The following is a 20,917-nucleotide window of genomic DNA, read 5'->3' as shown; positions in this document are numbered from 1 at the left end:
CTGAATGATTCAGAGGAGAACTGGGTGAAAGTGTTGTGGTCAGATGAGACAAAAATCGAGCTCTTTGGCATCAACTCAACTCGCCGTGTTTGGAGGAGGAGGAATGTTGCCTATGACCCAAAGAACACCATCCCCACCGTCAAACATGGAGGTGGAAACATTATGCTTTGGGGGTGTTTTTCTGCTAAGGGGACAGGACAACTTCACCGCATCAAAGGGACGATGGACGGGGCCATGTACCGTCAAATCCTAGGTTTCCAAGATGGCGAAGTAGTGCAGTCCTGTTTCTCTCGTGTGTCTGTAAATAGCCTGTAAATACCCTGTTTTTTTGTATTTTTCGTACATATTTCCCTATCAGACTTTTCATCCTTCTACAAAATATACTTTCCTGCAACCCGCCTCACTCAATGTGGAACGGATTCTATTATTGACTTACCTTTTATCTAGAATCTAGAATCTCCAGTTGAAACTAGCTAGCCAGCTAACTAGCTACTTGCTACTAGCCACAGCTAGCGGTGTTTCACCCAGAATATTGGATTTTTTTCCGCGGGATTAATTTTTAATCACTGGACATTGATCACCGGATATTCGGCCAGTCTGCACAGCGCGTTATCGACCCAGAACATATCAGTTTTTCCGCCAGAATCACTGAATCACTGGACCTTTAACTCCGGATTCATCGCTACCAGCTGGCTACAACAAAACGGACGTAGCACACGCTAGCCGTGGCCTCTTACCACCGGACCTTATGATAACTCAGCTATACAGCTGATATCTGCTGGACTGTTCCTTTTTACGGTACTACATCCTGTTTATGTTTAGCCTCAGCCCAAACATGGTTAGTTTATTGTTGTTTCGGTTATTTCTAATTGTACTATATCACTGTAGACCCCCCAGCCTAGCTAAACCTGCCTTAGTTAGCTCCTTTGTTCCTCCCCCCATACACTCAGAGACCAACTCAATTGATGCCTCTAGAGATACTATCTCTTTCATTGTTACCCAACGCTTAGGTTTACCTCCACTTTACTCATATCCTTCCATATCCTTGTCTGTACACAATGCCCTGAATCTTTTCTATAACACCCGGAAATCTGCCCCCTTTATTCTATGTACCCAACGCACTAGAAGACCAGTTCTTAAAGCCTTTAGCCGTATCCTTATTCTAGTCCTCCTCTGTTCCTCTGGTGATGTAGAGGCTAACCCAGGCCCTGTAGCCCCCAGTATCACTCCTACTCCCAAGGAGCTATCATTTGATGACTTCTGTAATCGCAAAAGTCTTGGTTTCTTGCACATAAATATCAGAAGTCTACTTCCTAAGTTTGAGTTATTCACTGCGTTAGCACACTCCGCCAACCCTGATGTTCTAGCAGTGTCTGAATCCTGGCTCAGGAAGGCCACCAAAAATTCTGAAATTTCCATCCCCAACTATAACATTTTCCGTCTAGATAGAACTGCCAAAGGGGGTGGAGTTGCAATCTACTGTAGAGATAGCCTGCAGAGCTCTATCATACTATCCAGGTCTGTGCCCAAACAGTTTGAGCTTCTACTTCTAAAAATCCACCTTTCCAGAAATAAGTCTCTCACTGTTGCCGCTTGCTACAGACCCCCCTCAGCCCCCAGCTGTGCCCTGGACACCATATGTGAATTGATTGCCCCCCATTTATCCTCTGAGTTTGTACTGCTTGGTGACCTAAATTGGGATATGCTTAATACCCCAGCCATCCTACAATCCAAGCTAGATGCCCTCAACCTCAAGCAAATTATCAACGAACCTACCAGGTACAACCCTAAATCCTTAAACATGGGTACCCTCATAGATATCATCCTGACTAACATACCCTCTAAATACACCTCAGCTGTCTTCAACCAGGATCTCAGCGATCACTGCCTTATTGCCTGCGTCCGTAACGGGTCCGCGGTCAAACGACCACCCCTCATCACTGTCAAACGCTCCCTAAAACACTTTAGCGAGGAGGCCTTCCTAATTGACCTGGCCCAGGTATCCTGGATGGATATAGATCTCATTCCGTCAGTAGAGGATGCCTGGTTGTTCCTTAAAAATAATTTCCTCTCAATCTTAAATAAACATGCCCCATTCAAAAAATACAGAACTAAGAACCGATATAGCCCCTGGTTCTCCTCAGACTTGACTGCCCTTGACCAGCACAAAAACATCCTGTGGCGTACAGCATTAGCATCAAATAGCCCCCGCGATATGCAACTTTTCAGGGAAGTTAGGAACCAATATACACAAGCAGTCAGGAAAGCAAAGGCTAACTTTTTCAAACAGAAATTTGCATCCTGTAGCACTAACTCCAAAAAGTTTTGGGACACTGTAAAGTCCATGGAGAATAAGAGCACTTCCTCCCAGCTGCCCACTGCACTGAGGCTAGGAAACACTATCACCACCGATAAATCTACAATAATCGAGAATTTCAACAAGCATTTTGCTACAGCTGGCCATGCTTTCCATCTGGCTACCACTAACCTGGCCACCAACTCTGCACCCTCTGCTGCAACTTGCCCATGCCCCCCCCCCGCTTCTCCTTCACACAAATTCAGACAGCTGATGTTTTGAAAGCGCTGCAAAATCTGGACCCCTACAAATCAGCTGGGCTAGACAATCTGGACCCTTTCTTTCTAAAACTAGCCGCCGAAATTGTCGCAACCCCTATTACTAGTCTGTTCAACCTCTCTTTCATAACGTCTGAGATCCCCAGAGATTGGAAAGCTGCCGCGGTCATCCCCCTCTTCAAAGGGGGTGACACTCTAGATCCAAACTGCTACAGACCTATATCCATCCTGCCCTGCCTTTCGAAAGTATTCGAAAGCCAAGTTAACAAACAGATCATCGACCATTTCGAATACCACCGTACCTTCTCCGCTATGCAATCCGGTTTCCGAGCTGGTCACGGGTGCACTTCAGCCACACTCAAGGTCCTAAACGATATTATAACCACAATTGATAATAGACAGTACTGTGCAGCCGTCTTCATCGACCTGGCCAAGGCTTTCGACTCTGTCAACCACCGCATTCTTATTGGCAAACTAAATAGCCTTGGTTTCTCAAATGACTGCCTCGCCTGGTTCACCAACTACTTCTCAGATAGAGTTCAGTGTGTCAAATCGGAGGGCCTGTTGTCTGGACCTATGGCAGTCTCTATGGGGGTGCCACAGGGTTCAATTCTTGGGCCGACACTTTTCTCCGTGTATATCAATGATGTCGCTCTTGCTGCTGGTGACTCTCAGATCCACCTCTACGCAGACGACACCATTTTGTATACATCTGGCCCTTCATTGGACACTGTGTTAACAAACCTCCAAACGAGCTTCAATGCCATACAACAATCCTTCAGTAGCCTTCAACTGCTCTTAAACACTAGTAAAACTAAATGCATGCTTTTCAATCGAACGCTGCTAGCACCCGCCCACCCGACTAGAATCACCACTCTCGACGGGTCTGACCTAGAGTATGTGGACAACTACAAATATCTAGGTGTCTGGTTAGACTGTAAACTCAACTTCCAGACTCACATAAATAATCTCCAATCCAAAGTTAAATCTAGAATCGGCTTCCTATTTCGCAACAAAGCCTCCTTCACTCATGCTGCCAAACATGCCCTCGTAAAACTGACTATCCTACCGATCCTTGACTTCGGCGATGTCATTTACAAAATAGCCTCCAACACTCTACTCAGCAAATTGGATGTAGTCTATCACAGTGCCATCCGTTTTGTCTCCAAAGCCCCATACACTACCCACCACTGTGACCTGTACGCTCTTGTTGGCTGGTCCTCACTACATGTTCGTCGTCAAACCCACTGGCTCCAGGCCATCTATAAATCACTGCTAGGCAAATCCCCGCCTTATCTTAGCTCATTGGTCACCATAGCAGCACCCACCCGTAGTCTACGCTCCAGCAGGTATATCTCACTGGTCATTCCCAAAGCCAACACCTCCTTTGGCCGCCATTCCTTCCAGTTCTCTGCTGCCAATGACTGGAACAAATTGCAAAAATCTCTGAAGCTGGAGACTCTTATCTCCCTCAATAACTTTAAGCATCAGTTGTCAGAGCACCTTACCGATCACTGCACCTGTACACAGCCCATCTGAAATTAGCCCACCCAACTACCTCATCCCTATATTATTATTTATTTTGCTCTTTTGCACCCCAGTATCTCTATTTGCACATCATCTCTTGCACATCTAGCATTCCAGTGTTAATAATATTGTAATTATTCTGCACTATAGCCTATTTATTGCCTTACCTCCATAACTTGCTACATTTGCACACACTGTATATATATTTTCTGTTGTATTTCTGACTTTATGTTTTTTTTTTACCCCATATGTAACTCTGTGTTGTTTTTATTGCACTACTTTGCTTTATCTTGGCCAGGTCGCAGTTGTAAATGAGAACCTGTTCTCAACTGGCTTACCTGGTTAAATAAAGGTGAAATAAAAAATAAATAAAAAAAAGAACCTCCTTCCCTCAGCCAGGGCATTGAAAATGGGTCGTGGATGGGTATTCCAGCATGACAATGACCCAAAACACACGGCCAAGGCAACAAAGGAGTGGCTCAAGAAGAAGCACATTAAGGTCCTGGAGTGGCCTAGCCAGTCTCCAGACCTTAATCCCATAGAAAATCTGTGGAGGGAGCTGAAGGTTTGAGTTGCCAAACGTCAGGCTCGAAACCTTAATGACTTGGAGAAGATCTGCAAAGAGGAGTGGGACAAAATCCCTCCTGAGATGTGTGCAAACCTGTTGGCCAACTACAAGAAACGTCTGACCTCTGTGATTGCCAACAAGGGTTTTGCCACCAAGTACTAAGTCATGTTTTGCAGAGGGGTCAAATACTTATTTCCCTCATTCAAATGCAAATCAATTCATAACATTTTTGACATGCGTTTTTCTGGATTTTTTGTTGTTATTCTGTCTCTCACTGTTGAAATAAACCTACCATTAAAATTATAGACTGATCATGTCTTTGTCAGTGGGCAAACGTACAAAATCAGCAGGGGATCAAATACTTTTTTCCCTCACTGTATGTGATGCTGCTAAACCAGCCTTGATTAAGCGGAGAGTAGCATATGCTTGGTTTTTAATCAAATTAAATACGAGATTCACCGGCACAAAAGCCACATCTCTCCTTCCATGTGCACTGTGCATCATGATTGGATAGGCTGCGCATCTGCTCTCAAAATCTATGCCATTATCAACTGCGTTACCGTTAAGACCTGCTTTTTGTCACCGCTTGAAATGGTCTCTTTTGCTCTTGTTTTTACGGACACACCTCAAATATTGCCACCCCTCCTACCTCAGCGCAAACGAGCTGATGTTAGACTGTCAGCGAGCTGATGTTAATCTGGCGTTAGGGCTGTAAAATGCCAGTGCGCCAGTTTTTGCATGATGAAATTGCAAACTAATGTGCATTTGACACTTGCGCCTCCTTAGCGCCAGCTGAAAAATAGAGCTACCAGATGTTTGATAAAATGTTTTTTTATTGATATTAAAAATTAAAGTACATGTATTGTGCATTTCGGACATTGTAGCATGCAGATGTTCAATCAATAAAATACACATGGGCTGAGTGTGTTACTGACACAAAAATAACTGCTGATGCTCGCCAAGAGATCCCTTCATATCCAGAGCAAAGAAGTGGTTGTCTTCTACGTCAATCAAAAGAACACTAGAGTTGCCTGTTTGAACAATACAATAGTGAATGCAGTCTTAGCAGGGAGAACACATTTCTAATCAAATTTGATAAACAATTAAATAAACCTTGTCCTTGTCACTGTCTGGAAACAAGATACATGTAGATAACCTTCTGGGAAATCTAATAATAGTATTAATAATTGCACTGCTTTGTTACACAACTGAAGTGTAATTTAGAATCAAAGACAGGGAGTCATAAAGGTCACAGGCTAGGTCAGGGCCCCCTTAAGGTGGAGGGGAAGAGAGAGGATATTCAGTATTGGCTTGATTCACCCCTACCCCTCCTGCTGGGATGAGTATCTGTTACCTAGGCAGATATCATATAAAATTGCAAGAAATAAAAGTGGCACAGACTTCCAGCATGGAAGTCTGTGCAAATCATACTAAAATGAACTTTTTGTTATTGTTGATGTCATTGACATTATTGTTGTTATAGAAATGTTTCTTCTTTTACCCATTATTTTTGTACTATACTCTTCTTATTTAATTCTATTGAATGAAAGGTTGTTGTGGCCAGATAGTCTCACTATACTAATTTATCCCTTACACTCAACAACAACTCCACATCTCCCTTTTTAGAAGCTATATATTTTCCTGAGTAGTTCAACTGCTTAAAAAATGGTTCAGTGTGGTAGCCCTTCATCGAGTACATGTTGATGATAGATCAGGGTTGGGGTGGTATAGGAGGGATGCTCCACCTCTGTGCCTATGGCAACAGGCCCAACCGTTCATACTATGAATGGCACTGGCATAAAGGCTCTTTATATAACATGATGCACATTAATACAGAGAGAAAGAAAATGTAAATGTAGGATAAAAAGGACTGATCAGCAATACTGAAGTGCTTTTAAAACGTAGTGAGTTGAGTACAATCAATGCATAATGTTGTTGAACTGGTATTTGCTACTCAGGTCAGTCATGGATATGTTACTTTAACACAGAGATACCGTCCAGGCTTCTGAATGTCCATGCCGACCAGTGTAGTCAAAGTATATGCCTATTTCTGTGACATAACAAGCCTAAGCAATCCAGGCTATTCTACTGTTAAAATATTTAAGTAACTCTGTGACTCTGAAATATTTTTGGTACAAAGCATCTACAAAAAGCATTACAAGTTAAATGGGAAAAATGTTTGATCATACAAAGAAATCTGTCAGTTGAGCATCAGTGCTACTATGTATATTATTTGGACAAGGTTTCATATATATTTTTTAAACGAAATAAATAATGCCTTTATACAGTGCCCTTATTTGTATTTCATCAAACAAACAAAAAAAGCTTGGTGGCTCATTATGCAAGATCTCCCCTGGAAACTATTTATATACACACTACCAGTCAATGGTTTGGACACACATACTCATTCAAGGATTTATCTTTATTTTTAATATTTTTTTACATTTTAGAATAATAGTGAAGACATCAAAACTATGAAATAACAAATATGGAATCATGCAGTAACCAAAAAAGTGTTAAACAAATCAAAATATATTTTATATTTGAGATTCTTCAAATAGCAACTCTTTGCTTTAGATGACAGCTTTGCACACTCTTGGCATTCTTTCAACCAGCTTCACGAGGTAGTCACCTGGAATGCAATTCAATTAACAGATGTGCCTTCTCAAAAGTTAATTTGTGGAATTGCTTTCCTTCTTAATGAGTTTGAGCCAATCAGTTGTGTTGTGACAAGGTAGGAGGGGTATACAGAAGATAGCTCTATTTGGTAAAAGACCAAGTCCATATTATGGCAAGAACAGCTCAAATAAGCAAAGAGAAACGACAGTCTATCATTACTTTAAGACATGAAGGTCAGTCAATACGGAAAATTGTGCAGTTACAAAGAATTGTGCAGTTGCAAAAACCATCAAGCGCTATGATGAAACTGGCTCTCATGAGGACCGCCACAAGAAGGGAAGAACCAAAGTTACCTCTGCTGCAGAGGATATTTTCATTAGAGTTACCAGCCTCAGAAATTGCAGCCCAAATAAATGCTTCAAAGAGTTCAAGTAACAGACACATCTCAACATCAACTGTTCAGAGGGGACTGAGTGAATCAGGCCTTCATGGTCGAATTGCTGCAAAAGAAAAACACTACTAAAGGACCCCAAAAAGAAGAAGATACTTGCTTGGGCCAAGAAACACGAGCAATGGAAATTAGACCCGTGGAAATGTTTCCTTTGGTCTGGAGTCCAAATTTGAGATTTTTGGTTCCCACCGCTGTGTCTTTGAGAGACGTGGTGTGGGTGAACGGATGATCTCCCCTTGTGTAGTTCCCACCGTAAAGCATGGAGGAGGTGTTATGGTGTGGGGGTTCGTTGCTGGTGACACTGTCTGTGATTTATTTAGAATTCAAGGCACACTTAACCAGCATGGCTACCACAGCATTCCGCAGCGTTACGCCATCCCATCTGGTTTGGGCTTAGTGGGAGTATAATTTGATTTTCAAGAGGACAATGACCCAACACACCTCCAGGCTGTGTAAGGGCTATTTTACCAAGAAGGTGAGTGATGGAGTGCTGCATCAGATGACCTGGCCTCCACATTCCCCCGATCTCAACCCAATTGAGATGGTTTGGGATGAGTCGGATAGCAGAGTAAAGGAAAAACAGCCAACAAGTGCTCAGCATATGAGGGAACTCCTTCAAGACTGTTGGAAAAGCATTCCAGGTGAAGCTGGTAGAGAGAATGACAAGAGTGTGCAAAGCTGTCATCAAGGCAAAGGGTGGTTATTTGAACAATCTCAAATATAAAATATATTTTGATTTGTTTAACAGTTTTTTGGTTACTACATGATTCCGTATGCGTTATTTCATAGTTTTGATGTCTTCACTATTATTCAACAATGTAGAAAATATTACAAATATAGAAAAACCCTTGAATGAGTAGGTGTGTCCAAACTTTTGACTGGTACTGTATATATATATATATATATATATATATATATATACTGTATATATTCAAGTATTTGTTTTCAGGCAAAAGCATGTGAAAACTACTGCTATACAATCAAACATTTTATGTTAGTTGACATTATTGCAGTTTTTTTCCCAGGCTTTGAATTTAATTTAAATTTGTGCCTTTCTTAAAAAACATCAAATAATATTCTAACAATAACCATGGACAAAATGTCAAACTAAAAATATGCCTTTTTCACAAAAAATAGGAACGTCACGGTACCAGAAACTGTCAAGGTTTTCAATTTTTTAAACATAGATATGAAAAGAAAAAAACGAATATGTCAAAAACAAAAAATGTATTCATCATCATCCCATTCGTTATGTGTCCATATTAATGTGTCACTTCCTGCCAGAGCAGGTCAGGGTTATACAAAGCCACGAAAAAACAGGAAGTACTGTCCCGGAACAGGAAGTCCCAATCCAGGCAGTCCATAATGTCCAATTTGTGTCCCCACAATGCTCCCCGTTCTCCTAGGGCCTTGGGGCCATCGAAGGGGGAGCAGGAGGTGGATGTCAGGTCCCCCATACCACTTCCTCCGCCGAGCCGTTAGCGCCGAGTGCTAACACGAGCCGTTAGCCGTGATGCTAACGTAGCCTATGGCTCCTTTCAGTGACACGTCCCCCTATAACTTTGCAACAGCCAAGTACTTTGCATCCTTTATTCTACTTTTTCAAGTCACACTTTCCTTAAAACGGAAAATTTTAATATTCATTCAAAGAAAAAAAACGTGTTCAACCTCTTCTTCTTTGAGTCCATTCCCAAAGCTAGCACCATGACATTTATTTAAGCAACACGTTTATTGTTCATTAAAAAAAAGTGCCTTTTTTTCTTTACTTTGACGTAATCCGTGGCATTGTGCAATTTTGCAGACTTCTTTTATGTTTTCTGTTTGCGATTAAAAGGTGCTGGAACAGGAATCAAATTGTATAAAATAATTCCTTACAGTGTGAAAGGCCCTTTATAGTTACAGGTGCAAAATAATAAGAAAAAGGACTAACAGAAAGAAAAAAGATCTGCCTCAGGAAGGCCTTCCACAAGGACAAAAAACATTCCGCCTGCTGTCCTCTTGACACTTGCAAGCCATAGAGCTCTTTCATATTCTTCTTCTTTTCTTCCTTTCTTTCTCTTTTTAATTTAAGAATCCACCTGAATTGCATCCAGCCTTGTTGTTAACTTTTTGTTCATCGTTTGTGTTGGTGCCTTTTGTGTCAGTGAATGAGAGAGAGAGAGAGAGAGAGAGAGAGAGAGAGAGAGAGAGAGAGAGAGAGAGAGAGAGAGAGAGAGAGAGAGAGAGAGAGAGAGAGAGAGAGAGAGAGAGAGAGAGAGAGAGAGAGTAGAGACAGGAAGAATGTGAACATATGTTTGATTGTCTGGGTGAGGAGGGCTGGGGTAGGTTGGGGTTGGTTGGGGGGCTCAGTGGGGCAGGGCTTGGGGGTGGGGGGAGAGGTCAAAAGAGGGCTTGCCACAGAAATGATGTCAGAGACAAAGCTATAATCCCCTATTTTTTTTCCCCCAATCTCCCTCCAAACTTGTCTGTGCAAAGGACTTGCGATGGGGGGGGTTGGGGTGCTGGTTGGGAGGCTCGCTGTGGCTGACGTAATTGTCCGTGGGGTACAGGACTGGGGGAAGCTTGTTGGGCAGGGTGATCAGGGGCAGGTGGAACATCGCCTGCTCCTGGGCCTTGATCTTCTCTGCCTGCCTCTGGAACTTCCGGGCCCTGAGGATGGCCGGGACACCTCTCCGGAGCCGCTGAGCAGCTTTCCTCTGCCACACCTCGTATTTAGAATATTTCATGGTCACATATTTTCTTTGGACATCCTGTGGAGTCAGGAAAGAGAGAGAGAGAGAGAGAGAGAGAGAGAGAGAGAGAGGGAGGGTGGGGGGGGGGGTTAAAATATTTGTCGGCACATTGGGTGCCCACCATACACTGAAGGTAGCTGCCGATTCTGATTACAACGTCTATCATGTCTGAGGGAATGCGGGATACTCACTCAACGCATATGGGAGACCAGACATTAATTGTTCACTAAATGACCCTTTAGCTAACCCACCCCTTCTCCCCAACACACACACACACACAAACACACATTGTGGCAGTAAACACATTCCGGTTGAACACCATCCCTGGCCAACTCCTTAAAACAGGGAGACTGGGAAATCCCCAAGGCTGAGGCAGAGGGGGATTGTTTGTGTGTGTGTGTATGTGTGTGTGTGCATGTGCGTGTGCCTGCGTGCATGCGTGCATATATGTGAGAGAGACAGAACGAGAGAGACACGGAGATTGGGTGGGGTGGGGGCAGAATTTATCTACGACTAGTACTCCTCCTAAATGGATTGTTTTGGTCCTGCCACTTTGAGAGTACTCTGTGTCTCTTTCTTCCTACACACACAAAACAGCTGGGGGAAAGAGAGAGAAAGAGAGAGAGAAAGAAGAGAGAGCAAGGGAAACGGAGTAAGAGAGAGTGTGAGAGTGTAAGAGAGAGTGTGAGGGAGAGAGTGTGAGAGAGAGTGTGTGTGAGAGAGAGAGAGACTGGGGATGTGTCCGAACATATCCGCCTCACACTCACAACACGTAGTAGACGAGAACCATTAGTCTTCAACAGCCCTATGCTTAGCCTGAAAGAGTCGTAAAGAAAGTTGCTCAAATTTACTTAATAGTGCTAAACAGTCATTAGCAGTTCTAAATAGTCCTATCACCTTCTCCTTCTTTTGCAACCAACTGATGTTGAAATGAAATGGCAGGTGAACGTTAAAACGGAGGGATATCAATCCAACCCTGAGGGGGTAGTCATAAAGAACAGGAGACGAGAAGAGGAAGACATTTACAGTAAGAGGTTTGGAACGCTGCCCACAGTTGAGATTGTTGTTGACAAAATTCAAAAGCCTGCAGCTTCATTTCAATTTTGTTTGTATGCTTAATTTTGACATGATTTACAGCACATTGTTTCTCAGGGCTAGGTAGTTAGTGCTGTTTCGGCGAAGGGTGCCAAATGTATGTGAGTTTTGAAGCATCTAGTGTTCCGTGACTAATCGAGGCACACTGCAAATGTTAAAAAAAGGATCTTGAAGGAGGCTGTATGAATCAGATCCTAACAGTCAGTGTAACGCGTCACAACATTTTCTAATCTGCTCACTTCCTCGCCAGTTGTGACCTTATTAACCGAAACAGGCACACACACACACGCAAACATACAAACATTCACACATACACTCACACACACCTGCAGTTGACCCTGCTCCGCTCTACCCAAATGTACTCTCGGGCCCTGTCGTTTTCCACCTCGGTCAGCAGGTGGAAAACACAACCTATGGCTTTATTTCTGCTCCCATAGACGGGGGCATATGGGTTCAGTATGCAGTGGAACGGAGACAGATGAGATGTGGGGAAATACACTTCCGGTCAAAAGTTTTAGAACACCTACTCATTCAAGGGTTTTCTTTATTTTTACTATTTTCTACATTGTAGAATAACAATGAAGACATCAAAACTATGAAATAACACATATGGAATCATGTAGTAACCAAAAAAGTGTTAAACAAATCAAAATATATTTTAGATTTGAGATTCTTCAAATAGCCACCCTTTGCCTTGATGACAGCTTTGCACACTCTTGGCATTCTCTCAACCAGCTTCACCTGGAATGCTTTTCCAACAGTCTTGAAGGAGTTCCCACATATGCTGAGCACTTGTTGGCTGCTTTTCATTCACTCTGCTATCCGACACATCCCAAACCATCTCAATTTGGTTGAGGTCGGGGGATTGTGGAGGCCAGGTCATCTGATGCAGCACTCCATCACTCTCCTTCTTGGTAAAATAGCCCTTACACAGCCGGGCGGTGTGTTGGGTCATTGTCCTGTTGAAAAACAAATGATAGTTCCACTAAGCCCAAACCAGATGGGATGGCGTATGGCCGCATAATGCTGTGGTAGCCATTCTGGTTAAGTGTGAATTCTAAATAAGTCACAGACATTGTCACCAGCAAAGCACCCCCACATCATAACACCTCTTCCTCCATGCTTTACGGTGGAAAATACACATGCGCAGATCATCCGTTCACCCACATCACGTCTCACAAAGACACGGCGGTTGGAACCAAAAGTCTCCAATTTGGACTCCAGACGAAAGGACACATTTCCACGGGTTTAATGTCCATTGCCCGTGTTTCTTGGCCCAAGCAAGTCTCTTCTAATTATTGTGGTCCTTTAGAAGTGGTTTCTTTGCAGCAATTTGACCATGAAGGCCTGATTCACACAGTCTCCTCTAAACAGTTGATGTTGATTACTTGAATTATGAGAAGCATTTATTTAGGCTGCAATTTCTGAGGCTGATAACTCTAATGAACTTATCCTCTGCAGCAGAGGTAACTCGGAGTCTTCCATTCCTGTGGCGGTCCTCATGAGAGCCAGTTTCATTATAGCGCTTGAAGTTTTTTGTATATATATGTATATATTAAACAAATTAAAATTAAAAATATACTCTAAAAATAATAATTGTAAAGTGGTTGTCCCACTGGCTATCATTAGGTGAATGCACCAATTTGTAAGTCTCTCTGGATAAGAGCGTCTGCTAAATGACGTAAATTAAAATGTACATTTCATAGTTTTGATGTCTTCGCTATTATTGTACGATGTAGAAAATAGTAAAAATAAAGAAAAACCCTTGAATGAGTAGGTGTTTGAAAAACTTTTGACCGGTAGTGTATATGGACACAGGGACAGGTCAAGGACAGATGAGGACAAGTAGGGATGGTTTCCTGGTTTTCCTATACAGGTTTGCTAAGAGGTTATTGTCGTACCTGTTTGAGTGTGGGCACCATGGATATGACCTGCAGAGAGGTGTCTGACACGTCCCTCTCTGACTTGGCAGGTTTGGCACAGTACTGCTCCAACAGGTTGAGGTCACAGCTACGGAAACAACACTCCTCCACGATCCCACGGTTCTGGGAGCGTCTGCTGTTAGACCTGCTGGTTGGCCTACCTGCAGAGAGAGAGAAGAAGGGATGGAGAGCAAGAGAGAGAGAAAGAGAGAGAAAGAGAGAGAGAGAGAAATCATTAGGACATGAGGCAATGAAGTGAATCAAGATAGCGGCATTGGCAGTTTGGTCAAATCCATCAAATCCATAATGTTTTCCACCAAGTGACAAATCCACTTCACTTTGTCCAAACACAGGATGAAAGGCTATCTGAGGCCAACTCTGACAGAAGTTGATGTTTGTTTGTTTGCTTGTTTATATGTTTGTTTGTTTGTTTGTGGAAGTGGTAATCTTGTCAGGGTATCTACAGTAATTGAGACATCCAGAAGTCCTTTAGTGGGTAAATACATCAGTAAACACTCCTCACACACTGGAGACTGCAGCAGACCTGGGCAGAAAATAGTTGTATTTTGTAGTTTATTTGGAAATACCAACTTTTCAAATTCTCAAATTGTTAAATATAGAGTTTCAAATCAAATGTAACTATATTTTTGGGATATTCAAATACAGGTCTCAGAAAACCACATCATATTTGAAGCTATTTGAATATATGCAAGTTATTTGAAAACAAAACAAAAATGTTATTTGATGACTGACAATTATTTGATGAAGAACCAAAAACTACAACAGTTAGTTGAATTAGTATAAATATGATCATTAGCACATAGTTTGGAGGGCTCTCAGATATAAATCTTAATATAGCCTAGAATTAAATACATGAGGGACATGGAATAACTTCAACATTAGAGAGGACCACTTGTGCAGGTTCAAAATTACTTACAAATAGATTTTCGTAAGAGTGAGATGTAAGGTAATACAGATACACTTGACATCAAGTTCTTACACATGTGTAGTAACTTTGCGATTATTACATTAGCGAATTGTTGTTACATAGGACTTTGGAAATTGCTTCATAATTGCATAATAATGGAGTTGTTACAGAAGTGGAATGAGGAATAGACACTATTCCTCTTGTGTACAGTATTTACAAAAACTCTCAGCTCATTGCTATGTAATTACCAACGTATTATGTAACAACATGTTAATAAAATGTTGCTCCAAAAGTAATTACAGTTTTATTACACAGGTACAAGAACAGTTGAATGTTAAGTGCTACTGAGAATGCTAACAGTAACAAAACATGGCTATTAAGTGTCGAAAGGAAACTCAATTTCCCAAAACTGCCTTCTTGAATCAACTACAGCCAAGGTAGGTGGAAAATCATGTTAATTTGTATTCTGAGTAAACAATCCCTTTAAATATGGTATAGTGTGTGTTTGAAACAAGTGTTTTTGCTAAGCATCCAACTTGCTGTTTGCAATGTTTGTACATGGCTTTGAATTTCTCTGCAGTATTTTCAGGTATCATAACATGTATTGCAGCTTTCAACCTTTTCAGTGGCATGCTGAAAGGTCACACAGTAGTTGAGTGTCACAACTTATTTATACTTACAGTTGAAGTCGGAAGTTTACATACACATTAGCCAAATACATTTAAACTCAGCTTTTCACAATTCCTGACATTTAATCCTAGGAAAAATTCCCTGTCATAGGTCAGTTAGGATCACCACTTTATTTTAAGAATGTGAAATGTCAGAATAATAGTAAAGAGAATGATTTATTTCAGCTTTTATTTCTTTCATCACATTCCCAGTGGGTCAGAAGTTTACATACACTCAATTAGTATTTGGTAGCATTGCTTTTTAAATTGTTTAACTTGGGTCAAACGTTTTGGGTAGCCTTCCACAAGCTTCCCACAATAAGTTTGGTGAATTTTGGCCCATTCCTCCGGACAGAGCTGGTGTAACTGAGTCAGGTTTGTAGGCCTCCTTGCTCGCACACGGTTTTTCAGTTCTGCCCACAGATTTTCTATAGGATTGAGGTCAGGGCTTTGTGATGGCCACTCCAATACCTTGACTTTGTTGTCCTTAAGCCATGTTGTCCTTAAGCCATTTTGCCACAACTTTGGAAGTATGCTTAGGGTCATTGTCCATTTGGAAAACCCATTTGCGACCAAGCTTTAACTTCCTGACTGATGTCTTGAGATGTTGCTTCAATATATCCACATAATTTTCCTTCCTCATGATGCCATCTATTTTGTGAAGTGCACCAGTACCTCCTGCAGCAAAGCACCCCCACAGCATGATGCTGCCACCCCCGTGCTTCACGGTTGGGATGGTGTTCTTCGGCTTGCAAGAGACCCCCTTTTTCCTCCAAACATAGCGATGGTCATTATGGCCAAACAGTTCTATTTTTGTTTCATCAGACCAGAGGACATTTCTCCAAAAAGTATGATCTTTGTCTCCATGTGCAGTTGCAAACCATAGTCTGGCTTTTTTATGGCGGTTTTGGAGCAGTGGCTTCTTCCTTGCGGATCTGCCTTTCAGGTTAAGTTGATAAAGGACTCGTTTTACTGTGGGTATAGCTACTTTTGTACCTGTTTCCTCCAGCATCTTCACAAGGTCCTTTGCTGTTGTTCTGGGATTGATTTACACTTTTCACACAAAAGTACATTCATCTCTTGGAGACAGAACGCGTCTCCTGAGCGGTATGACGGCTGCGTGGTCCCATGGTGTTTATACTTGCGTACTATTGTTTGTACAGATGAACGTGGTGCCTTCAGGCATTTGGAAATTGCTCCCAAGGATGAACCAGATGTGTGGAGGTCTACAATTTTCTTTCTGAGGTCTTGGCTGATTTCTTTTGATTTTCCCATGATGTCAAGCAAAGAGGCACTGAGTTTGAAGGTAGGCCTTGAAATACATCCACAGTTACACCTCCAATTGACTCAAATTATGTCAATTAGCCTATCAGAAGCTTCTAAAGCCATAACATCATTTTCTGGAATTTTCCAAGCTGTTTAAAGGCACCGTCAATTTAGTGTATGTAAACTTCTGACCCACTGGAATTGTGATACAGTGAATTATAATTGAAATAATCTGTCTGTAAACAATTGTTGGAAAGATTACTTGTGTCATGCACAAAGTAGATGTCCTAACCGACTTGCCAAAACTATAGTTTGTTAACAAGAAATGTGTGGAGTGGTTGAAAAACAAGTTTTAATGACTCCAACCTAAGTGTATGTAAACTTCAGACTTCAACTGTATCTGTACCAAATCTCATTGGTTAATTGGTTTGACTTGATTATGTACACCTGGGGCAATGGTCATTCAGAATGGACATTTAAAAATATATTGTGTAGATCAAATATAACTGCCAAATAGATTGGAATAGTATAGGAGATTGTGTGTGCTCTATTCCTTCTATGTCTATCTTCAGCATGCAGTTCCAGATACAGCCCTGCCATTAGTTGAAGGCAGCCAATCCAATAGTTTCTGAAAAGTAATCACTTCCTGAGATCTGTATTCAAATCATTTTTAAAAGTAGTTGCTTTCCTAACTCTGTATTCAAATCGTTTCAAAAAAGTAGTTACTTTCTGATATCTGTATTCAAATAGTTTTGAAAAAGTAGTCACTTTCTGAGATCAGTATTCAAATATTTGTAGTCACCTCCAAAGTAACTTTTTGTTCCCCTCCCAATTAAAAAAAAAAACTTTCCACAAAGCATAGTTTCAACTATAGTTATACCAGGTCTGGACGGCAGATACAACACAGCCAAGCACAGAGACACATAACCAAGCACATACACAGCCATGAAGAGAGACACAGAGATTACAGACACACATAGCCAAGTACAGACACAGATACAAATAGATCTGAAGCCCTCACTCTTTGGGTGAGTAAACAAACAACATGGATGCCATCCTTTGACCTTGTCCCTTGCCAACTCAGCAGAGATAAAGGGAAGAGAGAGGGGGGAGAGTCCACAGACATCTGAAATACTAGGGGAAGACAGGAGAGGTGGGATAGATAGTGAGGGAGAGGAACAGAAGAAGAGAGGAATAAAGAATGTAGAGAAATGCACATAAAGATCAAGAGAGAGAGAGAGAGAGAGAGAGTGTGTCTCCAACAAATAGGTAGATAATGCAAGGGAGGCAGAAAGGAAAAGGGTGACTGAGAAGACATGAGAGAGAGAGAGAGAGAGAGAGAGAGAGAGAGAGAGGGATGATAAAGGAGAGATAGAGAGGGTATGAGATAGCGAGGGTATGAGAAGAGAGAGAGAGAGCAAGAGAGAGAGAGAGAAGTGTGGGCGGAGGGTTAAGTAAGTCATAGCACAGGGGAATTCTATCCACGATCAACAATGACCTTGTTTGAAGTCCTTCTTCACCCCATACACAATGTTGAAGAAACCTCAGGAGAGGCAAGGCCAGTATTTGATTACAGGAAGAGAGGAACATGAGATAGAAAGAAAGGGTGAACCAGAGGGAGGAGGAGGGGGGAGCCCATCCATGTTAGTCCAAATTGGATAATGACCTCTCTGGGTAGACAGAGGGCTTCCATGGCAAGCAGCAACTCAAAGAAGCAGACTGTTTGTCAATGCCAGTGGGTGGGAGATGACAAATATTGAATAAGTTGCGTTGTTCAACTTTTGTTTTTGCTGTCTGTGTCAGGGCAAAGGAGGGGGAGAGGACAGGGGAAGAGAGGACAGGAGAGGAACCCTCTCAGTTCTACATACTGCATGTTAATAGTTAGAATTGTTAAAATGCATTTTAGGTCAGCTAATAATAACAATCACAAAGCTGTTACTGGTATAGATCTAGATTAAGTCTACTAGAAGAGCAATACAACTATTAATAATAGTACTGTAGTAATAATCCTTGCTCAATGAAATAATTAAATCCTTCAGATCTAGATCAAACGCAGCGTGGTTGCCTATAGCCTGGGTAGATTTGTGGTGAGGTGAGTGGTATGCCTCTTGGGTGCTATTACTTTCCCGTGCGGAATGCGCTAGTAACAGGCGGCAGATAGCCTAGTGTTTAAGAGCATTGGGACAGTAACTGAAAAGTTGCTGGTTCGAAATCCCGAGCGGACTAGGTGAAAAATCTGTCGATGTGTAATAGAGCAAGGCACTTTACCCTAATTGCTCCTGTAAGTCGCTCTGGATAAGACCGTCTGCTAAATAAGCGGCCCTCAGTGTCCATTTGGGTACTATGTGTGTGCCTTCTGTCCTCACCGCTCTTTCATATGCAATCAGAGGTAGACTATAGCAGCAGAATGCGTCCACTCGGCAGTATCACGTGTGTCTTCAGACACATCACAGTGAAGCACAGCTGGCTATTAGCAAGTGAAGTGGTGTGTGTGAGAGAGTGACAGCACGCGCATACCAAACACAGTGACAAACATGCACGTGCACACAGGAACACCAGAGAAAGAGACATTCCATTTAGTTGAAAAGCCAAAAGAAATGAAAACGGAAATAAAATATTGAAGTTAAAATGGAAATAAGTGAAACCTACTGAAATAGAATCCTGTATCTCCACAGACAAACTGCAAAGCGTCCACCAGTTCTCCTCCACATAGTGTTTCTGCCGAGGCCACTTCAACGATGTACAGAGTCAGTGCCAGTGCAATGACGAGCACTCGACTTGGCGAAGACATCTTCTTGACCTGAGGAGAGAAATTTTTTTACATAGTCTACATCTAAAATCAAACATTCACTCCATGCAATAGAAACTGCTAATTGTTGGTGCCTCCCATAGCCACTGTTCAGAAATGTAGGTTACCGGCTTGAATATTGAAACATTCCAGAATCAAAGCTCAAAAGTCAGAGATATAGGCCTAGGGTTCAAAATAATATCTTGCATAAATGACCCTTACAAATAACGTACAGTGTCATGAAACCTATCCAATAAGATTTGTAAATCAAAGTGATTTTCTTACAGTTAAAAGTCTTAAAAGTAATATGGCTCAATTAAAAATTGTAATTCTGTGCAGCTTTGCACTTGAGCTGTATCTTCCACAATCATCAGCCGTTATCGCCCTATTGCATCTGGCGGAGAGTTGCTTATTCTGAGGGAAAAGATACTTATCTCTGCTGCCGCACTCTTACACAACAGGCTCAACAAGTTGCAAGACAGGCTATTCAATAGTCAACTATCACAATCCCCATACTCTCTCAATCCCCATATATTTCCCCTAGCTCACCCTCTGGTAAGGGGCAGACTGAGCTCTCTGAACCGCAGGACTCTCGCCCCCTAGTGGCCTTTGAGGCATCTCCTGGCAGTCCCTAGTTCAGCAAAGGGACGCAAGAACAAGGCACGAGCGGAGAAGAAGATTATGTTTCGGGAGAACATACCCCAGAGAAAAGGTAAGCTATTGTAGCCGACTGAAAAGTAGCTAAATGCAAGAATCAACCCATCTCAATGTGTGCACCCTCCAAATTCTCACTGCGTCAAGTAATTTCTATTTCATCACGTTCTCAAATTCTCCCTTCTCTCCAAAATGCACAAACACAAAAAACACAAGCTTGCGTAAAAGCCAATTACACGTCTTTTCAATTTAGAAAAATGTATTGTTTTACGTGGACAAAACAAGTAGAAGAGCAAGAAATGTCAGGTCTCCACAGATTACCTTCATTTTTGTGTTTTCCATTCTCTGGCAGGTGTGACAAACTGAGCGGTGTCTTTGCTGGGTTTCCATGTTAGTTGGCTGTAGTCTAACGTTGAGCGCTATTTGGTTGGAGAGGTTGCAGGTGAGTTATTTTCCCAGTTGGGGAGGGCTATAGAGATGTGAGTGAGGCTGTCCCAAAGACCAGGCAACAAGGAAAAGTTCTCAGGGAGAAGTATTATATACCAAAACCCGCCCCTTACCTCCCCTTCTCCATGCCCCCCTCCTCACGAGGCCAACGACGCTCTATGGAAAGACGGTGTGTGTGAGAGAGAGAGCGTGAGAGAGAGAGAGAAAGTGTGTGTGATAGAGAGAGAGAGAGAGAGAGAGAGATAGAGAGAGAGAGAGAGAGAGAGAGAGAGAGAGAGAGAAGAGAGAGAGAGAGAGAGAGAGAGAGAGAGAGAGAGAGGCCCAATTTTAAACAATGACTACTTTTGGACTGTAGCCTACAATGACTACTTTTTACAAGTGTCTCGTAGCCTACATAAACGTCTGGTGGTACTGGAAGTAAAACATTCAAATGTAATAACCCCTAAAAGTCTAAGCCTTGGGGGGGAGGAGGATTCTAGTAATTTGACCATACTGCTATTAGCCCACTGAAATGCATTGAACAACATATTCATACTTTACATGGCAAAACTGAAAGAGGGGACAATCTGAACTAAATATTTTTCTTAATGGAAAAATTTTTCTAAAGATATTTCACAGTTGAAACAAAAATACTGCAAAGGACAGTGTAGTACTAAATGTGTTGGAAATTGCCTAAAA

At 42.0% G+C, this 20,917-nt stretch overlaps 1 protein-coding gene across 2 annotated transcripts; it reads right to left on the bottom strand.

Annotated features, from left to right (window-relative positions):
* Nucleotides 1-8,632: 8,632 nt before the first annotated feature.
* On the bottom strand, nucleotides 8,633-20,192 carry LOC311137620 (insulin-like growth factor 2). 2 transcript variants are annotated; one of them, XM_084172122.1, is made up of 4 exons: nucleotides 20,114-20,192; nucleotides 19,000-19,150; nucleotides 13,468-13,649; nucleotides 8,633-10,489 (listed from the first exon to the last, which is right to left on the bottom strand). In XM_084172122.1, exons 1-4 carry the CDS (start codon nucleotides 20,180-20,182, stop codon nucleotides 10,160-10,162), a joined length of 732 nt encoding a protein of 243 aa, XP_084028248.1. In that variant the 5' UTR covers nucleotides 20,183-20,192; the 3' UTR covers nucleotides 8,633-10,159. The 2 variants fall into 2 exon arrangements, with proteins under 2 accessions (XP_084028248.1, XP_084028249.1); XM_084172123.1 differs by lacking the exon at nucleotides 20,114-20,192 and adding an exon at nucleotides 19,424-19,605.
* Between the last annotated feature and the right edge of the window lie 725 nt (nucleotides 20,193-20,917).

Source organism: Coregonus lavaretus (assembly GCF_964263955.1).
Source record: "Coregonus lavaretus genome assembly, chromosome: 11".
NCBI lineage: Eukaryota > Metazoa > Chordata > Actinopteri > Salmoniformes > Salmonidae > Coregonus > Coregonus lavaretus.
Note: the sequence above shows the minus strand (reverse complement) of the source record. Positions and strands in the feature narration are given on the sequence as shown.